The sequence below is a fragment of the Parasteatoda tepidariorum genome, chromosome 2, assembly GCF_982258835.1.
Source record: "Parasteatoda tepidariorum strain Cologne lab strain chromosome 2, Ptep-v5.0, whole genome shotgun sequence".
Lineage (NCBI taxonomy): Eukaryota > Metazoa > Arthropoda > Arachnida > Araneae > Theridiidae > Parasteatoda > Parasteatoda tepidariorum.
The window spans coordinates 18401511-18425827 of NC_141756.1; the positions used below are offsets into that span (position 1 = coordinate 18401511).

Sequence of the window (24317 nt, forward strand, 5' to 3'; positions counted from 1 at the left end):
ATTTGTGTGGGTAGTAAGTCAAATAATCCTTCGTCATATCAACAGAAGGCACCTTGGATTAAACTGGGCGAATATCCTATCAAGCCCTAAGAAAATCACCTAATATTTGTATTACGATTATCTTCCACTTATAAGGCACTTAAATGTCTTTTCTCTTTCCTCTTTTAGCCGAGTTAGCTGACTTTAATATTCTACATTTCTTTTCAATTTGTATCATTTGATTTTATCTATTTAAAAAATATTTTTGAATAACCCATTAGGTTTTTAAATGAAAAAGTATAATTATTTTGTTTTTGAGCTCGGTTGCAGGTCAAGTTAAATATTTTACACAGAGAAAGAAAATTTTAGTAAAATAACTGCACCGTACTGTAATGACACTTTTGGTTTAAAAAATATATGATTCTGGTAAATAAAATCAAGACATGAATAATCTATTAGGTTTACAAAAGGGAAAAAAATATAGTAGTTGTTTGGATTTTGAGCTCTGTTTCTGGTCTAATTAAGGATATTGCACGCAAAATAAATGTGATAAAATTATCATACTGTAACTGTAATGTTATTTCAGCTCGAAATTCCATATATTCTGGTTAATGAAACCCAAACGTGAATAATCTATTCAGTTTTTTGAAATGTAAAAAGCATAATTATTTGGTTTTTGAGCTCTGTTTCAGGTCTTAATAGAGATGTTACACGTAAAAAAAATTCGGGGGAAATTACAGTGCAGTACGGTAATGATATTTCTGGTAAAAAAAACAAACAAACATAATTCTGGTTAATAAATCCAAAATATTAGGTATTTAAATTATTCATTTGTTATGTTTTCCTTTCATAGGTTTAGGTTTAACAACAGAAATTCTGGTTTTCAAAACTATAGTTCCATTACCACACATTTAATAAAAAATATAAAGAGAAGTATAAAAGTTACCAAATGGATAGTTTTAATGCCATGCAGTAATGTATCATGATAAAATTACCAAGATTCACCAAATTTACGAAATTTTGTAACGAATCATGAAATAATATATATATATATATATATATATATATATATATATATATATATATATATATATATATATATATATATATATATATATATATATATATATATATATATATATATATATATATATATATATATATATATATATATATATATATATATATATATATATATATATATATATATATATATATATATATATATATATATATATATATATATATATATAATAAATAAACACAAGAAAACACTAAGAAAGTTAAGCGTCATTTATTGCGCTTAAGCTGCAAGTAAACAGCACTCATTAGATAAGTTCAAAATGAAGAATAAAACAAAGAAAAATTATAGACATATGAAAAAAAGGGGGGTGGGAAATAATAAGTAAAAAATAACAAACAACAGTTTATTAAAAAAAAATGAAATGTTAATTAAAAAACCGGAAAAAAAAGATATAATCTTTTCTTCAGCCCACACGATTACAACCGTAAAACAGAGTGCTTTCTGATATTGTATCAATAAAGCCAAAGTAAAATATATTAATACAATAGTGTGAGGAGCACTCAAAATTTTTTTTTTATAAAAATAACTACAAATAAAGTAAATCACAAAAAGTAAAAATAAATAAAAATAACATGTAAAAACAGATAATAAAATAAAAGAAAAGGAAAAAACATTAAAAAGGGGGACTGTAAAGCGAGTAGCAAAATCAGATCAACTTACATGGACGGATATTTTTCAAGAATGATTTAAAAATGTTTTCGCAGAAAGATTGCCAGATTACAAAATATGAAAACAAAAGCGCAAATTGAGTGTAACAAGAGGGTTTTAAAGTGTCGTTCTGACTGCACTGCTGAAGTGATTTGTTATTCTGAGTTTTGATTTGTTAGTTACCAAGGATTGGCCCGAAATGGATGTGCGCAAGGTAATATTATACTGGATAATTTTAATAATTGATCATAAATAGTTTTAGAAGATAGATGTTTATTTAAGAAAAAATATAAAGTAGAAAAGAGAAACATAAATTGCCTGTTTTGCAAATAATTTTATCCGCGGATTTGTACGATATGGATTAGCACATAGAAAAATTATTTAAATTATCAAAGAAAAAAATTTTAATAGATAATTTTAACACGGATTTGCCCGAAATGGATTTGCACATGGAAAAATTAACAAAGAAAAAATTTTAGTAGATAATTTTAGCCACGGATTTGCCCGAAATGGATTTGCACATGGAAAATTGTATAAATTAATAAAGAAATTTTTAGCAAACAATTTTGTCCACGGATTTGCCCGAAATGGATTTGCACATGGAAAAACTGTATAGATTAACAAAGGAAATTATTTAGTAAAGGAATTTTTAGTAAATAATTCTAACCACGGATTTGCCCGAAATGGATTTGCACATGGAAAAATTATATAAATTAACAAAGAAATTATTTAGTAAATAATATTGGCAATGGATTTACCTGAAATGGATTTGCACATGGGAAAATCATAAAAATTAACAAAAAAACAAATGTTTAGTAAATATATCCACCAAAATATACGATTAATTCAATGATTTTATATAAAATTTTATTACATTAGTTGGGTATCCATTGTTTTTTATCAGATTTTGAAAGAGTTTATCGATTTGTTTTTTGAATAAATAAATATTACTACATATTCTTTTAATTCTGTTCATTTCATTAAAAGTGGTATTTAAATAGATGCGCCTAGAAACATTAGAATTCCAAGTAACTAGTTTATTAATATTAAAATTAAAATCATTTCTTTTATCGTATAAATCAACAAGGCAGATATTTTCAACTTTCATAATACCCAAATCCAAAAAATTGAAAAAAAATTATTATTAAAAATTATTATTATAATATTTTATTTTATTATCTGTTTTTACATGTTATTTTTACTTATTTTTAATTTTTGTGATCTATTTTATTTGTTGTTATTTTCATAAAAAGTTTTTTTGAGTGTTCCTCACACTATTGTATTAATATATTTTGCTTTGGCTTTATTGATACAATATCAGAAAGCACTCTGTTTTGCGGATATAATCGTGTGGGCAGAAGAAAAGATTATATCTTTTTTTTCCGTTTTTTTAATTAACATTTCATTTTTTTTTTTTGATAAACTGTTGTTTGTTATTTTTTACTTATTATTTCCCACCCCCCTTTTTTTCATATGTCTATAATTTTTCTTTGTTTTATTCTTCATTTTGAAGATATTTCATATATATATATATATATATATATATATATATATATATATATATATATATATATATATATATATATATATATATATATATATTTTAATTTTACCATATTCTAGAAGCTTTGACCATACTTTTTTCCTGCAAGCAATAAATCACCTACAAGCAATTGAATATAAGTATTCCAAGCTTTCAGTCGGAACAGTGAGTCAAAAAAATATCATCCTAATTAACTTTTTTCCCAAATATTAGATTTTTATATATAAGTACGATTCAAATAGTTTACTTCCAGCATGCAAAATAACTAGTTTTACTTTTTAACTAAATTGACGAAATAGACATAAAAGTACTTCCTTTGTAAAAAAGTACCTTTTTTAAAACTAATTTGGATTTTTGATACTTAAAATATAGAAAGTGTTCGCGAACTGGAAAATATCCTAATAGTTTAGTTTGAAAAGTGGTCGAAAGTTTGTGCCCTTTATGTTAGCTTTCTTTTTTACACATTTTTCAACATCTCGGGAACTTTTAAAACTAATTGAAAACTTTTTATACGCAACTATAAAACTTACATTATAATAACATTATAAAACCTACAGTATATAACATACTGCATATTTCTGCAGTATTGCTCATAAGTCCAATCTCACATTTGTAGAGGCTTCGCAGCTTTCATAGGATTTTCTTTGATTGCTTCTCAATCCTATGTCGAATTTTTTTTGAAATGTACTTACAGATAGGAAAGTGGAATAGAAACTGTTCGGTCATCTTGACCAACCACGCTGTCAAAAATAAATACTCAAATTTCACGTAACTTCCTTTGTTTTCACAAAACTGTTTCCTAGTGTCAAAGCTGAGCGAATATTTTATCTAAGTGACTAAATAACTATCGTCACTTCTTTGAGGAACAAATTTCAACAAAAAAAAAATTTCATCTTTTTATTTTTTAAAAAAAAGTACCATGAGGGACTGGTGATGCTTTATGGAATCTAACTGGCGACTTTGTTGATCACTTTATCGTGGATCAACGTTTCCCCAACAATACAAAAAGGACAGATAAAACTGAGAGATAAACTGCATCCATGCCCGAAAAGGGATTCGAACCCGGGATCTTCCAGGTAAGAGGCCTACTACATACACACCTACTACCGCAGCAATACAGGACAGTCGGCTAATTTCTCGATTCTAATTTCGATCCTCCAGTCTTCATTCTAGTTTCGTCATTCTAGTTAACAATCTTCCAGAATGCACTGCGATGAGGCTCCGAGATGATGAGATATTTTCGTCATATATTTGATAGTATGCGTTTCGTCACGAATCATGTGATTTTGTGAAGAAATGGTTTTAAAAATGAAATAAATGCAGCTCAAGAAATGCTGGATCGTCAAATGTAAGATCTTTATTTCTGAGAGTGCATCTTAAATTATTTCTGCGCGGAATAATTTCGCTTAGTAAATAATATGCTCAAGGAATTTCGTGAATTCGTAATCGAAAATGTTTAAAATATATTATTGTAACAGAATATTGTATTAGTTCCTTAAAGCATTCCACCAGAACAGAGTACGACCCTTCTTAGAGATTCTTTATCAACATAAATCATTTATTGAATTCACGGCCTATCATTCTAATTACGATTTTAAGCAATTAAAAGCATTTGCCTTAAATTTATAACAGTTTTAATCGTAACATTTTACGCATTTTGATTTATATTTTGATTTATATTTAATTCATAAAAAGAGATAAAAGAATTATTTAGTCAAATATTTAGTTTAAACACAAACATTTTAGTCAAAATATACCATGTTGTTAAAACTTTTGTTTATAAATTTCATTATTTATTCACAAATATAAATCATACTTATGTATAGAGAAGAGATAACATATTAAATATGTTTTTTAAGAATAATATTTGCAAATTTTACCACGTCATTATGATCAAGAGAGTCAGAATCTTCTGCCTTCATCTCCAAAAGTAATCTCAATGATAATTTAATGAGATTTTTTGAAAATTATATCGCTAAAAAAAATTAAAATATAAGATTTTGAAGTGCATACATTTTAAACGAAATATATCATCATGCATAATGTTATATCCATAAGTTACATAATTTGACCATTAGTACATTAGGAGAACACATTTGTAATCTTTTTATAAAATTATAATTTTTATAATATAATTTTTAAGCATTCAAAAGTCAGGAATGACTGAACTTATAACTAACAATGGTTTTACAGTTAATGGATCAATTACGAGATTAATTGGAATTAATTGAGTAGTAGTAGTTAATTTGCGTCGCACTAGAGCTGCACAATGGGCTATTGGTGACTGTCTGGGAAACATCCCTGAGGATGATCCGAAGACAAGCCATCACAATTTTGATCCTCTGAAGAGGGGATGGTACCCCCCCTTCAGTAGCCCGACGACCTGTACACGAAGTCGAGCACTTCACAGTAGAACAGTTTAACGAGGACCAATACCGCACACCCTTGGTCCCTACGCAGACTGATCCAAGTGGTCACCCACCCGCATACTGACAGCAGCCAGTGATGCTTGACTTCGGTGATCTGCTGGGAACTGTGTCTTAACGATCAGTCCACTACGGGACTAGAATTAATTGAAAATTCACTGATATTAATTTGAAATTAAACTCTTTTTAAGAATGCAATAAGTAATTCCGCGATATACAAACATTTTAACCTAGCCATATAGATATGAAATCATCATAATTGATTTTGTAAGTATAAATTTAATCATTTACCCTTTAATAATAAAAGATTTATACATAGATAGAAGAGAATCCATTAGTTATTTTTTATAATTATTAATACAGGTTTTAATCGTGTCATTTTTGATTAGTTAAAGTTAGAATCCTCTGCATATAAAAGTGGTTTCGTTAATCTATTGAGAATATCTAAAAATTAAATTAAAAAAAATTTAATTTAAAAAATCAGCTAGTTTGAACAAGAGTTGAAATGTTTTGCCAGATTCATCGATGAATAAAATTTTCATTTAATAATAATAAAAATAAAGTTAAAAATACAAGGAAAAACATTAAAAACAAATGATTAAATGAGTGACAGAATTATTATAGGATGATTCCAATAATCAGGAATATCATGTTTACAAATTGTAAAAGAATATTAACTCAGTAAAAAAAAAGTAATTAGCGCTTATTTGCAGTTATTGAGATCTAAGAGAAAAAGTTCATCATTAAAATTTCTTTAATTTTCAAAATCATTTTTTAGAAAAAATTGTGATCGCCGAAAGGCTCACCGGTTACTCATTGGCAAAATGGTTGTTGCCTAATTTTTTTTTCCGTCTACGTTCTTTGGCTTTAGCTTTTTCAGCCTTTGTAACTTTAGGCTTTGGCATCGTTTTTTTTTTCTTGCTTCAACTCTAAAATTTGGGACCGTGTCAATAATTTTGGGACCCTCTATATTTATGATATTCTATATTGTGATATTGATGTGAATTAGTATTGAAAGCGATCCAGTTTGAACTGTTGGTTAGAATGAATACACAAGGGGGCGACCTTTGTGCTAAAATACAAACTAAGGCAAACAACGTTAAAGAGCACAAAAATATTTATAAAATACAGACAGCTGTTTCGGATGCTCAAAGGGCAACCTTCATCAGTGCAACAGGTTTGTAGGTTAGAATATCTGATTCTTAATTAAAACAATAAAAACAAAAATATCATTCAAATGATGAAATTCTCTTTTATTCGCAACTCAAGAAGTAATTATGGGATCTCTCTGGTCCCATATCTCAAAAATAAACTTACCAACTTCATGCATAACAAAATTAAAGGTAAAAAAAAAAAAAAGAATTCTAAGGAAATCAGCCCACATCAGCGGTCGCCATAGCAAAGCATGCTTTAACGACGCATGCGCACTGTTTACTATTACTCTTGAATACAGTTGAAAAATGTGATGACGTCCAAATAGGATGCGCACGCCATTAAACCCAAAACAACACCCATTTTTGCAATGGGTAAAAAAAATTAAAAATAAGACATTGAACTACATCTATTCTAGTCGAGATATACCATCATGTTTAATTTAGTACCTGTAAGTTCTATCATTTGCCCGCTACTACATAGAGAGAACACTTTTGTTATAATTTTAATGGACTCATTGTTAAAAGACCTGAGTAACTGTATTTATCTCCAACAATGTTCTTAATGTTACTTTAATAAGGTTAGTTGAAATTAAGGTATTTTAAAAATTCTACAAGACCACAACATGCACACATAAAAATTGAAATCTTGCATATTTCATATTTAATTTCGTATCGGAAAGTGGTATTATTTAAAAAAGTAAAGAAAACTTTTATATGGAGAGAAGAGAGCACGTTATTAAATGAGATTATTCTGCTTTTATTAATTGGAAAGATATGATTTAAGATATATCTTAATTGTTTAAATTAAAAATTAACAACGAAAACAAACGTTTCCTTATTCTGAGATAAATTCGAATTGAATTTTGAGTACTCTTTTCGAAATATAAATCATAGTTTTGCTCTAAAAAAAAATTTTTTTTCCTATTCAGTACAAACAAAAATAAATACAAAAATAATTGCACAAACAAAAATAAAAAACATTAACAAATCAAAATATCAATTACAGTTCATGAGCTTTAATAGTTTTAATAAATAGTTTTAGTACTTTAAGGAAAATTGTATGTGACATTGCATGAGCGAACGGGAATATTCAGCACTTCGAAATAGCGACAACAAAATAATCATTATTATTTTTAAAAGTAAATGTGATTTAAACTTATATTTTTAAGTTCTGAAATATATTGAATAATTGAAATACATTGAAAAGTATCGGAATGAAAGGAGCGTCCTTGTTTGGTTTCTTTTTTTCCATAATTATAATAATAATTTAACAATAAATGATTTCACATATTTTAATATTCGATAATAATTTCACAATATTATTTTCATGAAAGTCTTGTAACAAATGAAAAGTTTTTGTTATTTATTTTAATGAGTACACTTGGGATTTAAAAATTATATCGATGGTTGAATAAATAAATTAATATAGTATTTTTCTCTAAATTTTTAAAAAATTATCACAGTAAAAGTCAACAATAATCGATTTATGACACTCATTGAATGATTAAACTTCGATAAGAGTTGACAATACACGACGAGTTTTACAATTAAAGTAAAACAGCATAATTGATCATGTTTTTTACTCGATCTGTAAATTTCGCGTAATTATCATACCATAAGCAATTAAAAACTATTGACAAATTAAATAATTTATAAGAATATTTCTTTAATATGTAATTTATTTATTGTTTATAGCCTTAGTTTGATCAAATCTTTACAGCATTTTAAACCATTCCACCGTTAATAGCTAAGCACTTAAGAATTTCTAAATAATTAAGATATGCTCGTTTGCATCCTTCCCGAAACTTGAGTAGACGAAGAGACATAAGTAGTGAGTATATTTCTAGTTTCCTTAGGGCGCAAATCGAGAGAGGGCGCTAGCTTTGCCCTAAAAGGGCGGCTCAATGGAATGCGAGATACTTGGGGAATCATATGGTGAACTCACTTCTTAAAGACTCTTTGGTCAGTTACATGAGTTCTCCCACGTGGCGGAGTGAAATAAATCAGACTTTTCAGTAAAACGTTTATGGAAAATATTTTTGTTTTTCCATTAAAGCGATGGAGATTAATTTTTACCTCATTATTTCGTCCATGTTTTTGCTAATTTTCACTCTAATTAATAATTACAATGCTTATAACAAAATCAGCAACAGGCGTTCTTTGCATCGAGGTTACTTGAATAAATTGCATAAAAATGACGTGAGAAACTTAAAAAATCGGCAGTGGTATGGCGAAAAAAGGCACTCACAAGTATTAAAGAAAGCTTTGAGTTTATTTCGGAAAAGGAGAGTAATTGGCGATTTTAACCATACTTGGCCGATTAAGAGAGTAGCTGAAATAGAGGGAGATATAATTCTTGGCGGTCTTATGATGATACATGAAAGAGAAGATCGTAGAATATGCGGGCCAATAATGCCACAAGGAGGTATACAAGCTTTGGAATGCATGTTGTATACCATGGATTGGATAAACAATAAAAAAGACTTTTTGCCCGGTATCAAACTGGGTGCGTATGTATTGGATGATTGTGATAAGGACACTTATGGATTAGAACAGGCAGTTGATTTTATAAAAGGTAAGTTTGTTTCATGTAATAAATTTTCAATACATTTCTTAAACAATATTAGTTTTTTCTTAGAAGCTCCGCACTTTGTTTTCCGTGAAAGATAAAATATTAAACAATACGCAGTTTGTTCTGATTTTAAAAAAATATGAATAATTTTTAAAAAAAATATAGATTTAAAAAATATATGAATTATTTAAAAAAATATATATATATATTTAAAAAATATATGAATTATTTCTTAAAAAAAATATAGATTTAAAAATACAGATTTAAAAAATATTCGAATTAATTTTAAAATAAATATCAGGGCATGGGGCAAGCTGACAATTATTAGGTGGTTATTTCTTTTTTGAGATATTAAATAAAGGTAGGATTAAATATGGGAATGGACAAAAAGTTTTGTTTTGATAAAAAAAAGAAGAAAAAAAAAACTGTCCAATTATTCTTTGTTTTCTTTCCTCGATTGATATATTTTACTTAATCATCATATTAGTGGTAACCAATCAGAAATAAATATTAAATAAGTAGCATGAAAATTCTTACTCAAACATAGATTCGGTTTTATTAGCGGTATAATTTTTTAAATTATTATACCGGTAATAAAAGTAAACCTTTAAAACATTTTTCGACTAATCATATAATAGTTAGGAGCTAGAGAATTTTTAAGTAAGTAAAATTTAACCATGTTTATCATTGCTTAAAATTAAATTATAATAATAAACCAAAAGTAGGATGGTGTATGTATGTGCAACGTAGACTAAAGGAAAACACGACGTAAACAAAGTGCAAATTAAAGTACAGAAAATATGTTTTCCGTACTTTTATTTATGCATTATTCGAGTTGGTTTTTTGCCTAGTATAGTAACAATGTTACTGATTTGCTTAAAATTTTTTCAAAGGAAAAGAAGGAAGAAAACGCTATTGTATATGTAGGAAACCGGAGTAAAATTTGAATGAAGAAAACCGAAAACTATACATAAATAGAACGAATCCATTATTAATGATGAAGTAAGTTCGATACTCAGAGAAAACTCGCAGGCATTAATAACAGCCAACTTAATATTCTTCTTTCAGTTTATTTCGGCTGTAACCAAAAAAGATATTAAAATTTTCCTTTCATCTTCATCTTTGGTGAATAGTAAGGTCATGATATTTCTTTCTTGCATTTTTCCTCGTTTACATATCAATTTAAAAATCTTACATTGCAGATTTTTCATTTCTTTTTTGACAAAAAAAGTTTGCATTAAAGTGGTGATGTTATGCCAAAACAATTTACTGTTAGTTTGCAAATATTGGTTAAGAAATTTCACATAAGAAATCAAGGGTGTAATTAAAGTTCATTTAATTACTTACTATTTACTGATATCAATTATAGAAAAATATCTTAGCTGTCTGCTACGTTAACCACAGTTGAAATAGATGGTAGTTTAATAGATATTAAAAATCTTGTTAAATGCTAATAAATTTTACACATATATATTAGATCAGATCATATAAATTTTACAATATATATATATATATATATATATATATATATATATATATATATATATATATATATATATATATATATATATATATATATATATATATATATATATATATATATATATATATATATATATATATATATATATATATTCAGTTAGAGGCACCAGTTGCGCCAATTACTTTGGAGATTTTTACAGTCTTCGAATTAAGAACTGATATTTGTGTGATGATCATAAATGATCAAATTAAAAAAATGATCATGATCATAAAAATATTAATTTCATTATTATTTATTTTTAACAATTGCAATTAATTGATTTTTCTAATAAATTAACATTAAAAAGATTCGTAATAAAAAGATAAATTTAGAGAAAAAGGGTACTTATTCGTGCATATAAGCTTTGAAAAATTGCACTATTGCTATTGACGCCAACGTTGCTTGATTAATTTTTGGAATAGGTACCAAACTGAAGTAAAAAATAAGTTTCGTACTCAAATGCTAAATTAACAGAGATATTCATCTAAAAAAATTGTAAAAAAAAAACACTATTATTTATGGTGCTAATTATGCTTGATTAATTTTAGTAATGGGTACTACTACTATTATGTTATATAGTAGGTGTTTTTACTAGGTATACTAATATTGGAACCAAGATAACTATAGGTTCAGTGAAAATTTGATTTTACGCACAGCGAAAGATCTAAGCACCGGAGAAAGTTGTAGATTATAGTAAATATTGACTATCAGAATTCACCTTCCATGAAAACGGGAGTTCGAATCCACTGGTGCACGTCAAATATGTCAGATCACAGAGTCCTTCACGCTCCAGTGAAAAATTATACCTCTGCGAGTATTGAGTTGGTTTACTGATCGTTTTCTAATCTTTACTTTGTAAACAATTAAAAATTATTTTAACATAATTTCTTAGTAATCACCACACATAATTAATAATTTCTTGGTAAATTACCAGGCAGGGTTGTATTGTCTGACGAGATCTTTTACACGGTCATATTTAAGCAAAAAGAATATTACCACTGACATTTTTCCTAATCAGATAATTAATTGCTAAAATAAAAGCCTTTTAAGTTAATTGTGTTTTATTAAAAAAAAACGATTGTTAGATTATTGTTATATTTCTATAAATAAAAAGTTTCTTTAAAAAATTCATGCGTTGTCTCCTCTGTGATTTACACAACTTGATCTAACATATACTTGATCAAAAAAAGCTTTGTAATTGTATGAAATTACTAGATACAGTATGTAATAGTTCCCATATTTTATAATTTCCAGGCATTTTATACAATGCCGGCATTTCTTACATTGTCGGCAACAGATAACAGATACATGTCAGGGTGATGCAAAGAAAAAAAAACTCGACACACAATTTTTAATCTAACTTATTTAAAAATAAATTAATTAAAGATAAATTAATTAAAAATAAATTAAACAAAAATAAATTAAATAAAAATAAATTAAATAAAAATAAATTAAATAAAAATAAACTAAATAAAAATGAATTAAATAAAAATAAATTAAAAATAAATTAATTTAAAATATAACAGATAATAATAAAAGTAGACTTTTACTAACAAATAAAATTAGTTGGTTCGAAAGAGGTCATCTTTCATAGAGATGCAGAAGCGCAAATGCAAATGTTGTTTGAAATCTTTTCTAATGAGCTTTAAGTCTTCTGCTATCCCATTTCCGCCTCTTTAGAGAGCCCTAACTTTTGTGTACAACGATTGTGTAAAGAGCAGACGAACGATTACACACTATCGTTTCCCTTGCTTAAACAACTCTTAAATAGCAGATCATAAATAAACATTTACGCGGAAAAAACACTAAAAGAGGAAATAAAACATTAAATAAAAATACCCGAACTACAATAATAAGTAATAGAGAACAAAATTACTATATACATATTTACATTAAGTATTTAAAATAAATGTGTTACCTATGAAACTATTAAACTATCTGTAGACTTATAGGTATACTATAAAATATTTTCTAACTAAAGTGGTAGACAAAACGAAATGAACACACAAATTAAAAAGAAATTAGATAATTTCTATGATTCAATATTTTTGTCTGAGTTTTTTCGCCTCTCCCTGTTAAGAAAAATTATCATTTCGGTAGATTATTTTAAACAATACTTTAGAGAATCATGGAAAATTTTATTTAATACTAAAGGTACATTAAATGCAAAAAATTTACGCTGTCACCAATAAAAATATACATTTATTTATTTATTTAAAGACTAGCCGCCTAAGGCGGCCAGCTGTCCGCCACGCTGAAGGTTTTCACAAATAAAGTTTTTTAAAACATAGCAGGAAATCTGAAGATTAGTGGACAATTAAAGTGTTCCTGTCCTGCAATTTTGCCTTCATATCCAGTTGCTTGTCGAAATTCGGTCATGTTCCATCCTTCTTTGACGTTCCACAGATGTTTCTTGGGCCCTTCTTCTTCTTTGAGAGTCTCTTAATATCTTTTTCTTTGACGAAATACAAAGTTTTTTGGAAGGCGGTTCTGCCATGTCAGTAATCGGGTTTTTAAGAAGTCAACGAATACTTTAGAACAACAATTACTATGAAAGCAAATCATGAAACTTCAATATTAAAATCTAAGTGCTTACCTGCAAAATGAAACATTCTGAAAATAATTAATTGAATTTAATAAAAACTGTTCAAATAAAGAATAGAAAAACCAAAGAGATCCAAGGTAAGTGTGATCGTTCCTTCAAAAACAATTAAATTCCTACTCTATATAGCTACAACGCTTAAGAAAAAAAAACTAAAATGCTAAATACATGAAAAGAACACGAAAACGAATGAATTTTTTATGGTATCAATTTCTATTTCTATATCGCTACAAAAATTATCGTCTTCGCTTAAGAAAAAAAAATAGAGCGTGGAAGGAAGAAGAAAAACTTATTATAACAATTATGAACAGCGACAAATATATCAAAGCGAAGCGCTCTATTTACGTATCGAATATGTTGCCACATTTTTAATACAAAAGTTAAACTTTTCTCCACTTTGATAAATGTATGCTAATGCGAACCTTACAATTAAATTATTAATTCCTTCGTATATTATTGATTTAGTTGTCGAAATTTATCAATTGTAAGGTTCGCATTAGCATACATTTATAAGAGTGGAGAAAAGTATATGCATTTTTTAATAGTTTTTTGAATATGGCTCTTTGAAGACGAAAATGCATAGATTTTTTTGCAAAATGACTGATAACTAAAAAACTAATCCAAATTTTTGAAAAAGAAAAAAAAATACTTCTTCATTATGTCAAAACACAATTATGTGCCCAGTTTCGTGCCTGGGTGAGGCTTCTGGGGCGATATATTGTGATTACAGACACACACATAGCCGCGTTTATTATTATGTATAGATACCATGGTCTCATTATAAAAAATAGTGTTATTACTGATAAGCATCTGAGATTTTGCACCATTTAAGATCGCTGTTTTTCAGCATAACAAATAGTCATTTATCAAAATTACTTCAAAAATAAAATATAACTTAAAACATTAAATTTTTTTAATGTTAATTATGGTACTTTTATTTAAAATTAAAGGCAAACAACTGCATAATAGCCTGACGCAACAGAAATATTTTAATATTAACGAAGGGAAGAAAAAGAATGTTTGCTCTAACTTAAGAAATCAGCCCTAACTTAACTTTCATCTGCTCTAACTAAAGGAAAGTTAACAAAAGTAAAAGCGGATATTATTTGTGAAATTCTGTAGATAGCGAAGTTATCCGAAAAATGGGAATTCTTTGTGCTATACACTGTAAAAAGTGCTTGTTGTTATTTTTTTCAAAATTTCTCCGTATGTTTAACGGTTTAAAACCGTTAAAGCCAACAAAATAGTTTTTCTCCGCTTTTCACCCTAATCACAAAGGGACTAAAACCGACAGTTGATATTTTAGTTTTTGCCATGCAGTTTTGCGTTCCGTAGTATAAATTTACCTTTTCTCTTATCATTTTGCGATTATTTTCTAGACTTACTTTTACTTTTTAGAAATTACTTTATGATTTTGCACATAATATAAATAAGATTGCAATTTGATTCTATTTTCAAATTGATACAATATTGAAATAAAATTCTCACTATCACAATTTCTTCATAATGAAGCACTTGAGCCACAGTTGCTCATTGGGCAAAGCGTACGCCTCTCAATGAAGTGATCCAAGTTCGAATCCCTGCGATGCCTGGTCAATACAGATTCCACCAACGTAAAATGTTCACATCTGATGCGAGTACAGATTTACTTCGTAGTTTTCACAGAGGATACTTGTTCCCATATAGTAAAAATCTGTTGAAACAGTGGATTAATTTTTGTTGCAAAAACTTGTTTTGTTACAGTGAAAAGACAAGTCAGACAACGGATTTTCTTTGTCTTGAATGGAAAAAAATATTGAAGCTACAAATTTTTTCATTAATTTTATGGTTTTGCACAACCAACCCAGTTGCTGGTTAAAAGCCGACCATAAATTTTGCGGTTTTTTTCTCAGAGTACATGAATTGCTAAACAACGTACAAATTGAGGATACATAAATAGAAATTTGTTTCTCTAACGAAGAACATCCTTCAGTGTCGAAACACAAAATGGAAGAGGGTAGCACACAAATGCAAAAGAATAGTACTAACAAGATACAAAAAGGAAGAAAAAAAAAGGTTGACCTATAAAGAGGGGGACAAGGCTGATCAAGAAGATTTGCTACAAAACTCACTTCAATTACTTTCCACGGTATTTCTTTTTATTTATGTTTTTTTATTGCTTCCCATTTACATTTTTAACGTTATTACGGGAAAATGCTTTCTGATTCAAATAGATTGCCTTCAAGTGTTATTCTTAATCTCCGAAATTTACATATGATAAAGTAATACAGATGCATTGTTTTGCAAATGAATTACTTTGTAAGTTTAATTATTTAATAGGTATTCCGAACATTATTTTTAATTAAATGAATTTGAAATATTTAATTACAATAATTCACTTTTTTATTAATTTAAGAGATATTAGCTTAAGCATTTCATTGAAGTTTCAAATTTTTATTTTCATTTTAATAATAATGTTTTTTAATTTACTTGTTTTTCATATAACTTACAAAATAATAATGTTTCTTAATATTATTTCTAATTTATAATAGCATTATTTCTTTCAGAAATTAATTTGTAGAGCTGTTATGGAGTCGTTGAAAACTCTATTTATCCTTTTTTCTATAGGATAAGATAATAAGAGCATGAATAAAATATAACACCTTTTCATAACTAAAATATACAAAGAGACTTCTAATCAAATACTTATTAGAAGTAGCAACAACAATAATATGAAAAATCGAATGCATTATTGTTTCATTATTTACTATGTTAATATTTTTTGAAATAATTTTTTATCCATTTCAGTTTATGATACTAATTTAAGTTTCTTTGGAGGCAATTCTTTGTTGGATTGAAGGCTTTGAAGGAGTATAATTGAAGGCAAAGAATTATTTAATAGTAATTATCTAAAGAAAAGGAAACAAATTAATTAGAACAAAGAAATTAAGAATTGTTTGAAATTTTATTTGGTGGTCTTTATTTGTAGATCTTGACAAAGATATAGTTTATTTTTTAAAACCAACCAAATAACTAAATAGCTATATATTTATGAGCTTGATAGTGTATATTTTCTTCAATAAACATCCACAGTGTCATTTTAAATCTTGACGATGTCTGTAAATCTTGATATCACTTTAAATCCACTGAACCGTTAAAAAGTTCTCAGAAAAAAATGGTTACATAGCTATTCAATGAAATGATATTTTATCTCATTACAGTGAAACGGTCAAAAAACCATAAAAAAAAGATGATATTAAAATTCTTAACTGCGGGAAGAATCGTTTATAGACTGTTTAACATAATACGATTAAGCAACCAGAATCTTAATCGCGCCAACTGGCCCACAGCCAACGAAAATCGAGTGCACCTTCTTTGAAACTTGGATGCTGTGTCACGTGTAAAAGATTAAGAATTTATCTTTTTATTTTATATTAATACTACAGTAAATACCTTATAATCTCTCAGTAATAAGAATATGGTGAATATCTTATGAAGCCATTTAGTTCCTTGCATCGGAGTGCATACTTTAGCTGATAGCCTTAATCTACCCACGGGGATTTAAATTCCAGCACTGACACCATAATATTTCCTCCATTCCTGCAACATATAAGAAGTTTCCACTGTAATAATCTGTACTCCTTAATTTGTGACCCTGGACCATGGGATTTCAAAACTTTCGCTCACGCATAGATGGCAGCACCAAAGACCTGCTTAACACAAAAAAAAATTAGTATTTCTCATCACTCACGATATATGGCAACAATAGATGAACGAATTAAGACACATTCCATGATTCACTTAAAAACCACTACTCACTAGAAAACACTCCATTGCTTAATGAATAGCCTAGCATAACCTTGCTCCAATATCTAGTTAAAATTCAGTTCTAAGGTATTGAAACCATGCTATTCGTAAATGGTTACAAGCTTTGTTTTCAAGGTTTTTTAACTATACCAGCTGTAAATGGTTTCGTACCAGTAAAGGCAAAGAATTGTTCTAAACAGTAAACTTTACGGTTAATTGGCTGGAGAGACTGTTGCCGGTTGTTTTACCATAATTTCAAAATTAAAATTATAGAAGTTTAATTAGATTCAAAGTTAATTAAAATAAAAGAAATATGTTTTATTTCTATCTAAATTTTTTCAAAGCTCATAGATAATATTCATTTTTTAAAGGAAAACTTTAGCGTAAGTATACATAACAGTGCTCAAACGAAACGTAGAAACTAATTCGATGAGCAGTTTTTTAACATTAAGTTTTGAAAATGCCAGCAGGATAATGTTTTAACTTTTCCTTTGTAAGAGAAAAAAAGCAACATCTGTTTCTAGTTCATATTATTTTGACAAACTGAAAAATCCATTGTGATCGATGCACGAATACAAACACGAAAAATGTGTTTTTTACGTCATAAAAAAAAGCACAATTTGAGTATGCATGTTATTCCTTCTCTTGAAATAAAATCTCATTTGCGTTCTAGAAAACATTAGAAGATCGAAAAATAAAATATCATTTCCATTTGAGAAAAGAATAACCAAAGAAATTCATAAAATAAATAAATATACAAGAAATAATCGTATTTTTTTGGACCGAAATTACATTTTGAATCAAAATTACTTTTTCTATGTAATTCGATATTCTTTTCTATATTTGCTTTTTATATTATGTTGCCGTCTTTCAAATGATTACATAACACGAAGTTTCTTTGGAAGTAGAAAAAAGAATAGAAAATGCTTGTATTGTAAAAAATAATTCTTTTTTCCATATCATTGTGATTCATTGTGTTGTTCTAAATTATTAATTACTTTATTAACAAAACCCTTTATGCAAAGAATATTCATAGAGCATAAGTGATATCAAAACTAAAAGAACACTGAAATAGTCTTAGTGGGTGATAGTGACACGTTTCCATTCAACACATGTAACGTCATAACCAATCAGGGATCGGTTTTAATTGCATCACTTACGGTGGCCTTTTTGGTCAATTTAAATGTTTAATAATTTAATAAATAAACATTTGGAGGGAAACATAACAAGGATTTTTGGATTCCAGAAAGAATTAACAAAAAGTTAGGATTGAAAATATAAAAAAAATTAAGAGATGCTGTACTTGTCCATTGAATAACATCACAAATAAGGATATGCACTTTTACTGTTACACATTTAACAAATATTTATTTTCTTCAAAAAATAGTAATATGAAAATTTGAGAAAGGTAAAGCTTATAAATGTATTTGTATTCTCATAATAAATGAATAAAATACCTGTACTTTATAATATAGACGTGTACCCTTTATAGCATTTTGTTTGCATTCGTTAAAATTTTTTGTAATAAAAATACCAAGAATTAAAGTATAAAAGCAAATGTTAAAATTCACAAATGATGCAATTGCTAATGAAGCATACTGATTTGAATGTTTGCGTCATCTTAAGTGCACAGTAAAATACAGAAAAATGGTGATTAAAATATTTTGAAAGAACAGATTTAAGTAAATAAAACTTAAAATTAATTACAAAACGGGAAATTAATTTTTTTAAAACGCAACATTAAATACTTTGAAGATTCATTGTAGCGTCGAAACTTGAATGTTATTTTAATAACTGTTAATCTATATTTTTGTGTGCTTATAAAGTTGGTTATTATCTCTGAAGATGATGCTTTTTTATAGCATCTAAACTTCTATGATATTTCAATATCTATTAACATGTAAGTTTCTTTTGTGTTTAGACTTAGTCTCTCAAGGTCATCATTTAACGTATCATCAAAACTTTTATGCTTTTTAATAAATACTAATAAAACATGTTTTTTGTGTGTTTAAAACATTGACTTTATCTCTGAGGAAGATGTTTCAATGTAGCATTAAAACATGTAAGCTTTTTTAACCTTTTTGCTCCGGCAGTCCACGTTGCGGAAGTGACGAAACTCAACGGTGCATTGAGGTTACGAAGTATGCATATTGAATGTCGGTAAGCTGATGTTCGGATATTTGGAAATTTGAAATAATATCTGGAGATTTCGCAAGAATTACAAATGAAAATGCAATTTAGGATAACTCAAATGTATCTTGAAAATTTAGTTTAGTAGGATAAATTTTAAAACAAGGATCGACACATGAACCCATAACAGTTACTTAGTTTCGAGTCTTTTTGTCGTTTACACAGCAAAAGAAAAACGGACTTTCTGTTTTAGTTTTTTTCTAATCGATCTATAAACCAAAGGAATATGCCTTTCTGACTTACAAAACATATAAAACGCACTTACGATATACTTTTTATTATGGTAAGATTAACGCTATTTTTCGGAGCTCTATTGTCAAAGAAAATAAAAAAGCCATAGTTTAAGTTCCTTAAACTTAAAGCAATGCGATGATTTTAAACAATTTTTATCATCTTGCCGTGAAAATACACCGAAGAACCACTACATTATGACCACCCTCCATGTATAACAGTGGGCTCACCCAGGTTTTCATGGTTTCTCGCCCAGGAACAATGTTTTCATGGGGCACATTAGGACCCATAATCCTCATAGAACAATCCCTGACGTCTGTAAGCTACTTGAATATAGTTGCAGACCAGGTTCACCCATTCATGGCAACAGTTTTTCCTGTAGGGGATGGTGTTTACCAACAGGATAATGCACCATGTCATAAGGGTCGAATCGTCATGGATTGGTTCGAGGAACATTCCAGTGACTTTCGAGTCATGTCTTGGCCCCCAAATTCAAATGACCTTAATTCAATAGAGCATTTGTGGTCCTACTTGGAAAACCAAATTCGTGCTGCCACGCTACCCCCTCGCAATGTGAGGGAATTTCAGGACCAGTTAGTGAGCGCTTAGTACCAGATACCTCTGACTAACTATCAGCATCTTGTGGAATCAATGCCAAGGTGGGTGCTAGCAGTTTTGAGGGCTAAAGGTGATCCTACATGTTATTAGCAGGGTGGTCATAATGTAATGGCTCTTCGGTGTATATCTGGGCTTTAGAATAGACTTAAACTTAAATATTTTAAAATTTATTAAAGCTTTTATTAATCCCCAATTTGGCTACATTTTCCCACCTAGATCAAAATTATCAAAACCACCGCCATATTCTCAGTTTCTGCAAAAAAAATTTTAAATCAGGCAATGCCGTATTGGATAAGTTTTTAAAAATTAAAATATTAGACAACAAACTTTTTTCGTTTTCGCAAAACTGTGACATTTTTTCAATTTGACGTTTTGAGCCATTTTCAAAACAAGCGTAGATAACGCTGGCTTTAGATAGGCTAAACTTGACCTTACAGTCATGAGTAAGAGTTGAAATCTCTCAGTAGTTATAAAAATAGCATATTATTCGCAAAAAGCATCATTTCATAGTACGACGAAGCCTTCGAAAAACAGCCTTAATCCAATATAAATCAATGTAATAATAGCTAGTGACTGTTTGAATCAGTTTGGACCGGTTATCAAACGGTGCAACGTTGATGCCCGCGGAGCTCGTATACGCAGGGCATTGGTGGATGCCGCATTAATACGGCGTAGCGAAAGGGTAAACTAGTGTATTGTACTATTTGCGAACTTTAACGTAAGCTTTTATCTCTGAAGAGGCTGCTACAATGCGGCATCGGAACATGTATGACATTTTAACAACAGTAATATATTATTTGTAAACGTTGACGTTGGTTTTTATCTTTAATTATCATTATTATTATTCGTAAACGTTTATGTCGGTTTTTATATTTAATTATCATCACCACTTTTATTCGAAAACGTTGATCTTAGTTTTCGTCTTTAATCATTATAGCCCTCTAAATACTAAGTATATTAAGATTAAATGCCACATTAACTATTAAAAAAATTTCAGTAAATTGTATATTATTTTTACTTATTTTAAAATCACATGTTTCTTTATGAACATCTTTAACTTTTACACTGTAAAAATAACTGTATTTTTTTCAGAAAAAACTGTTTACAAATATGTACTGATTTTTTTCTGTTATTAATCGTTACCCGCGCGTTGCAAATAATTCCCGTTTTTTTATTGCTGTCTTCTTCTGTATAATTGACAGTTTAACGCTGTTTTTCACGAAACAGTTTTTCTCTGCTTTGACTCTAATTATAAACGAATTAAAATTGCCTGTTCAAATTCTAGTTTTGGTCATGCTGTTTTGCTTACTGTAAAATAAATTTATTTTTTTTCTTTTTTAAGAAAAAGAATCATTTTATGATGAATTTCTTTACTTGCTTTCACCTTTCAGATATTATTTTATGGTTTTGAGCATCGTAAAAAAAAATATTGATTTGGTCATGCTGTTTTGCTTACTGTAAGAAAACTTTATTTTTATCCTTTTTTTAAAAAAATATCATTTTATGATGAATTTCTTTACTTGCTATAAAATAATATCTGAATAAAATAAATCAATATAAAATAATATCTGAAAGGTAAGAACCTTTCAGATATTATTTTATGGTTTTGAGCATCGTGAAAAAAATATTGATTTGGTCATGCGGTTTTGCTTACTGTAAGAAAACTTTATTTTTTATCTTTTTTTTAAAAAAAAAAATAATTTTATGATGAATTTCTTTACTTGGTCTTACTTTTCAGATATTATTTTATGGTTTTGAGCATCGTAAAAAATATTGATTTGGTCATGCTGTTTTGCTTTTTTTAAAAAAAAAAAAAATCATTTTATGATGAATTTCTTTACTTGCTCTCACTTTTCAGATACTATTTTATGGTTTTGAGCATCGTAAAAAAATATTAGTTTGGTCATGCTGTTTTGCTTACTGTAAGAAAACTTTATTTTTTATCTTTTTTTTTTTTAAAAGAAAATCATTTTATGATGAATTTCTTTACTTGGTCTTACTTTTCAGATATTATTTTATGGTTCTGAGCATCGTAAAAAAAATATTGTTTTGGTCATGCTGTTTTGCTTACTGTAAGAAAACTTTATTTTTATCCTTTTTTTAAAAAAAAATCATTTTATGATGAATTTCTTTACTTGCTTTCACCTTTCAGATATTATTTTATGGTTTTGAGCATCGTAAAAAAATATTGATTTGGTCATGCTGTTTTGCTTACAGTAAACAAACTTAATTTTTTATCTTTTTTTAAAAAAAATCATTTTATGATGAATTTCTTTACTTGCTCTTACTTTTCAGATATTATTTTATGGTTTTGAGCATAGTAAAAAAAATATTGATTTGAGTTTTTAGTTAAATTATACTCTACCTGATAATTACCTGTCATAAGATATAGTTTTTTGTTCAGTTCAGTTGCTAGATATTTTTATTACTGCAAGCCACTATAGTTTTAAGCGATTTTGTACTTAAATATGACTTCAATAAGTAACTTTCAAGATAAAGACAGTTCAAGATTTTTCTTTGCAACGAATTACTTGAGCCATGGTGACTCAGGGAATAGAGAGCTCGAATTTCAATGAGATGAACCATGCTCGAAACCCAGCAATGTCTTGTCGATACGAATTCCACACCATGTTCGCTCTGACTACAGTGCTGACGTAAAATATCTTCAGTGGCAGACAGACCAGGGGTTAGAATCCCTTTGTTGTCAGGCTGACCGTGGGAGGTTTTCAGGGGTTTTCTCTCCATGTAACGCAAATACAGATTCGTTTCCTCCAGGATGGCAACTTTATCCCAAACCTTGATCCAGAAGTTCCCTTGTCTTCTGGATTGGGATCAAAATTACAAGGCTACGGAGTTGAACATTAGTAGTCGTAAAAATAAAATAAGGTCGGCTCTTCAATGACGGTTTTAAAAAAAAATTAATAAGCAATCACTAGATCTGATATGGCACAGGGGACATAACACTCTCCTCCCAATGAAGTAGCCTGGGCTCGAATCCGATTGACTGACGTATCCCATTGACTAGTCGTATCCCATTGACCAGTTGTATCCCATTGACTAGTTGTATCCTATTGACTAGTCGTTTCCCATTGACTAGTTGTATCCCATTGACTAGTCGTATCTCATTGACTAGTCTTATCCCATTGACTAGTTGTATCCCATTGACTAGTCATATCCCATTGACTAGTTGCATCCCATTGACTAGTTGTATCCCATTGACTAGTTGTATCCCATTGACTAGTTGTATCCCATAGACTAGTCGTACAAATTCTGCTCTCCGCTAGCAAATACCTGAGTTCTAACATACTTATTTTACAGAGTTTTTTTTGTTAAATTTTTTGTTAATAGGTATTTTGTTAAAATAGCAGAGATCGTTTGTTAAAATAACAGTACTTTTCTGTTTAAAACACAAGCATCTGTTTTTAAAAAAACAGTATTTTTCTCTGAAAGAAACAGCTTTATACTGGCACACCAGTTTACAGTTTGTTTCAGTAAATTTAACTGATTTTTTACAGTAAAAAAAAATCATTTAATGAAAGTAAACTAAAATATTCTTGAAAATACGAAAAAAAAGAATCTTAAATAAATGAAACGAATACCGTCATAATTTATGTTATTTAAAGAACAAAACAAATGATATACTTTTAGCTTTTAAAGAAACAATTAGTAGATTCTAAAATATTTAAAGGCGAAAAAGTAGCTTTCACGTAAACCACTCTTTACGAGCTCATTTACAAATTAATTATTCGAAATTGTTTTGAAGTTTCAACTAAGTTTTTTTTCTTTAAAAATTCTTTAAAAACAATGTTCCACATAGTTTAGTAATTCTTTACTGCTTTTGACATTATTTTCCGCTTCTTTAGAGTAATTCAATTCTATCACATGCAATTACCTTTATATAATTGAATTTAAACCATCTTATTCCATTATTGAAGTACATCGCGATTAAATTAATTATACTT

General features: G+C 28.3%; 1 protein-coding gene across 1 annotated transcript in view; it reads left to right on the top strand.

Moving 5' to 3' along the window:
- Positions 1-8752: 8752 nt before the first annotated feature.
- Positions 8753-24317, top strand: part of LOC107455951 (metabotropic glutamate receptor 6-like) — an 84057-nt gene continuing 68492 nt past the window's right edge. Inside the window, exon 1 of the mRNA XM_043047476.3 lies at positions 8753-9409. Coding sequence (XP_042903410.2) covers positions 8893-9409 — 517 coding nt within the window. The 5' untranslated portion in view covers positions 8753-8892. The remainder of the gene's footprint in view (positions 9410-24317) is intronic.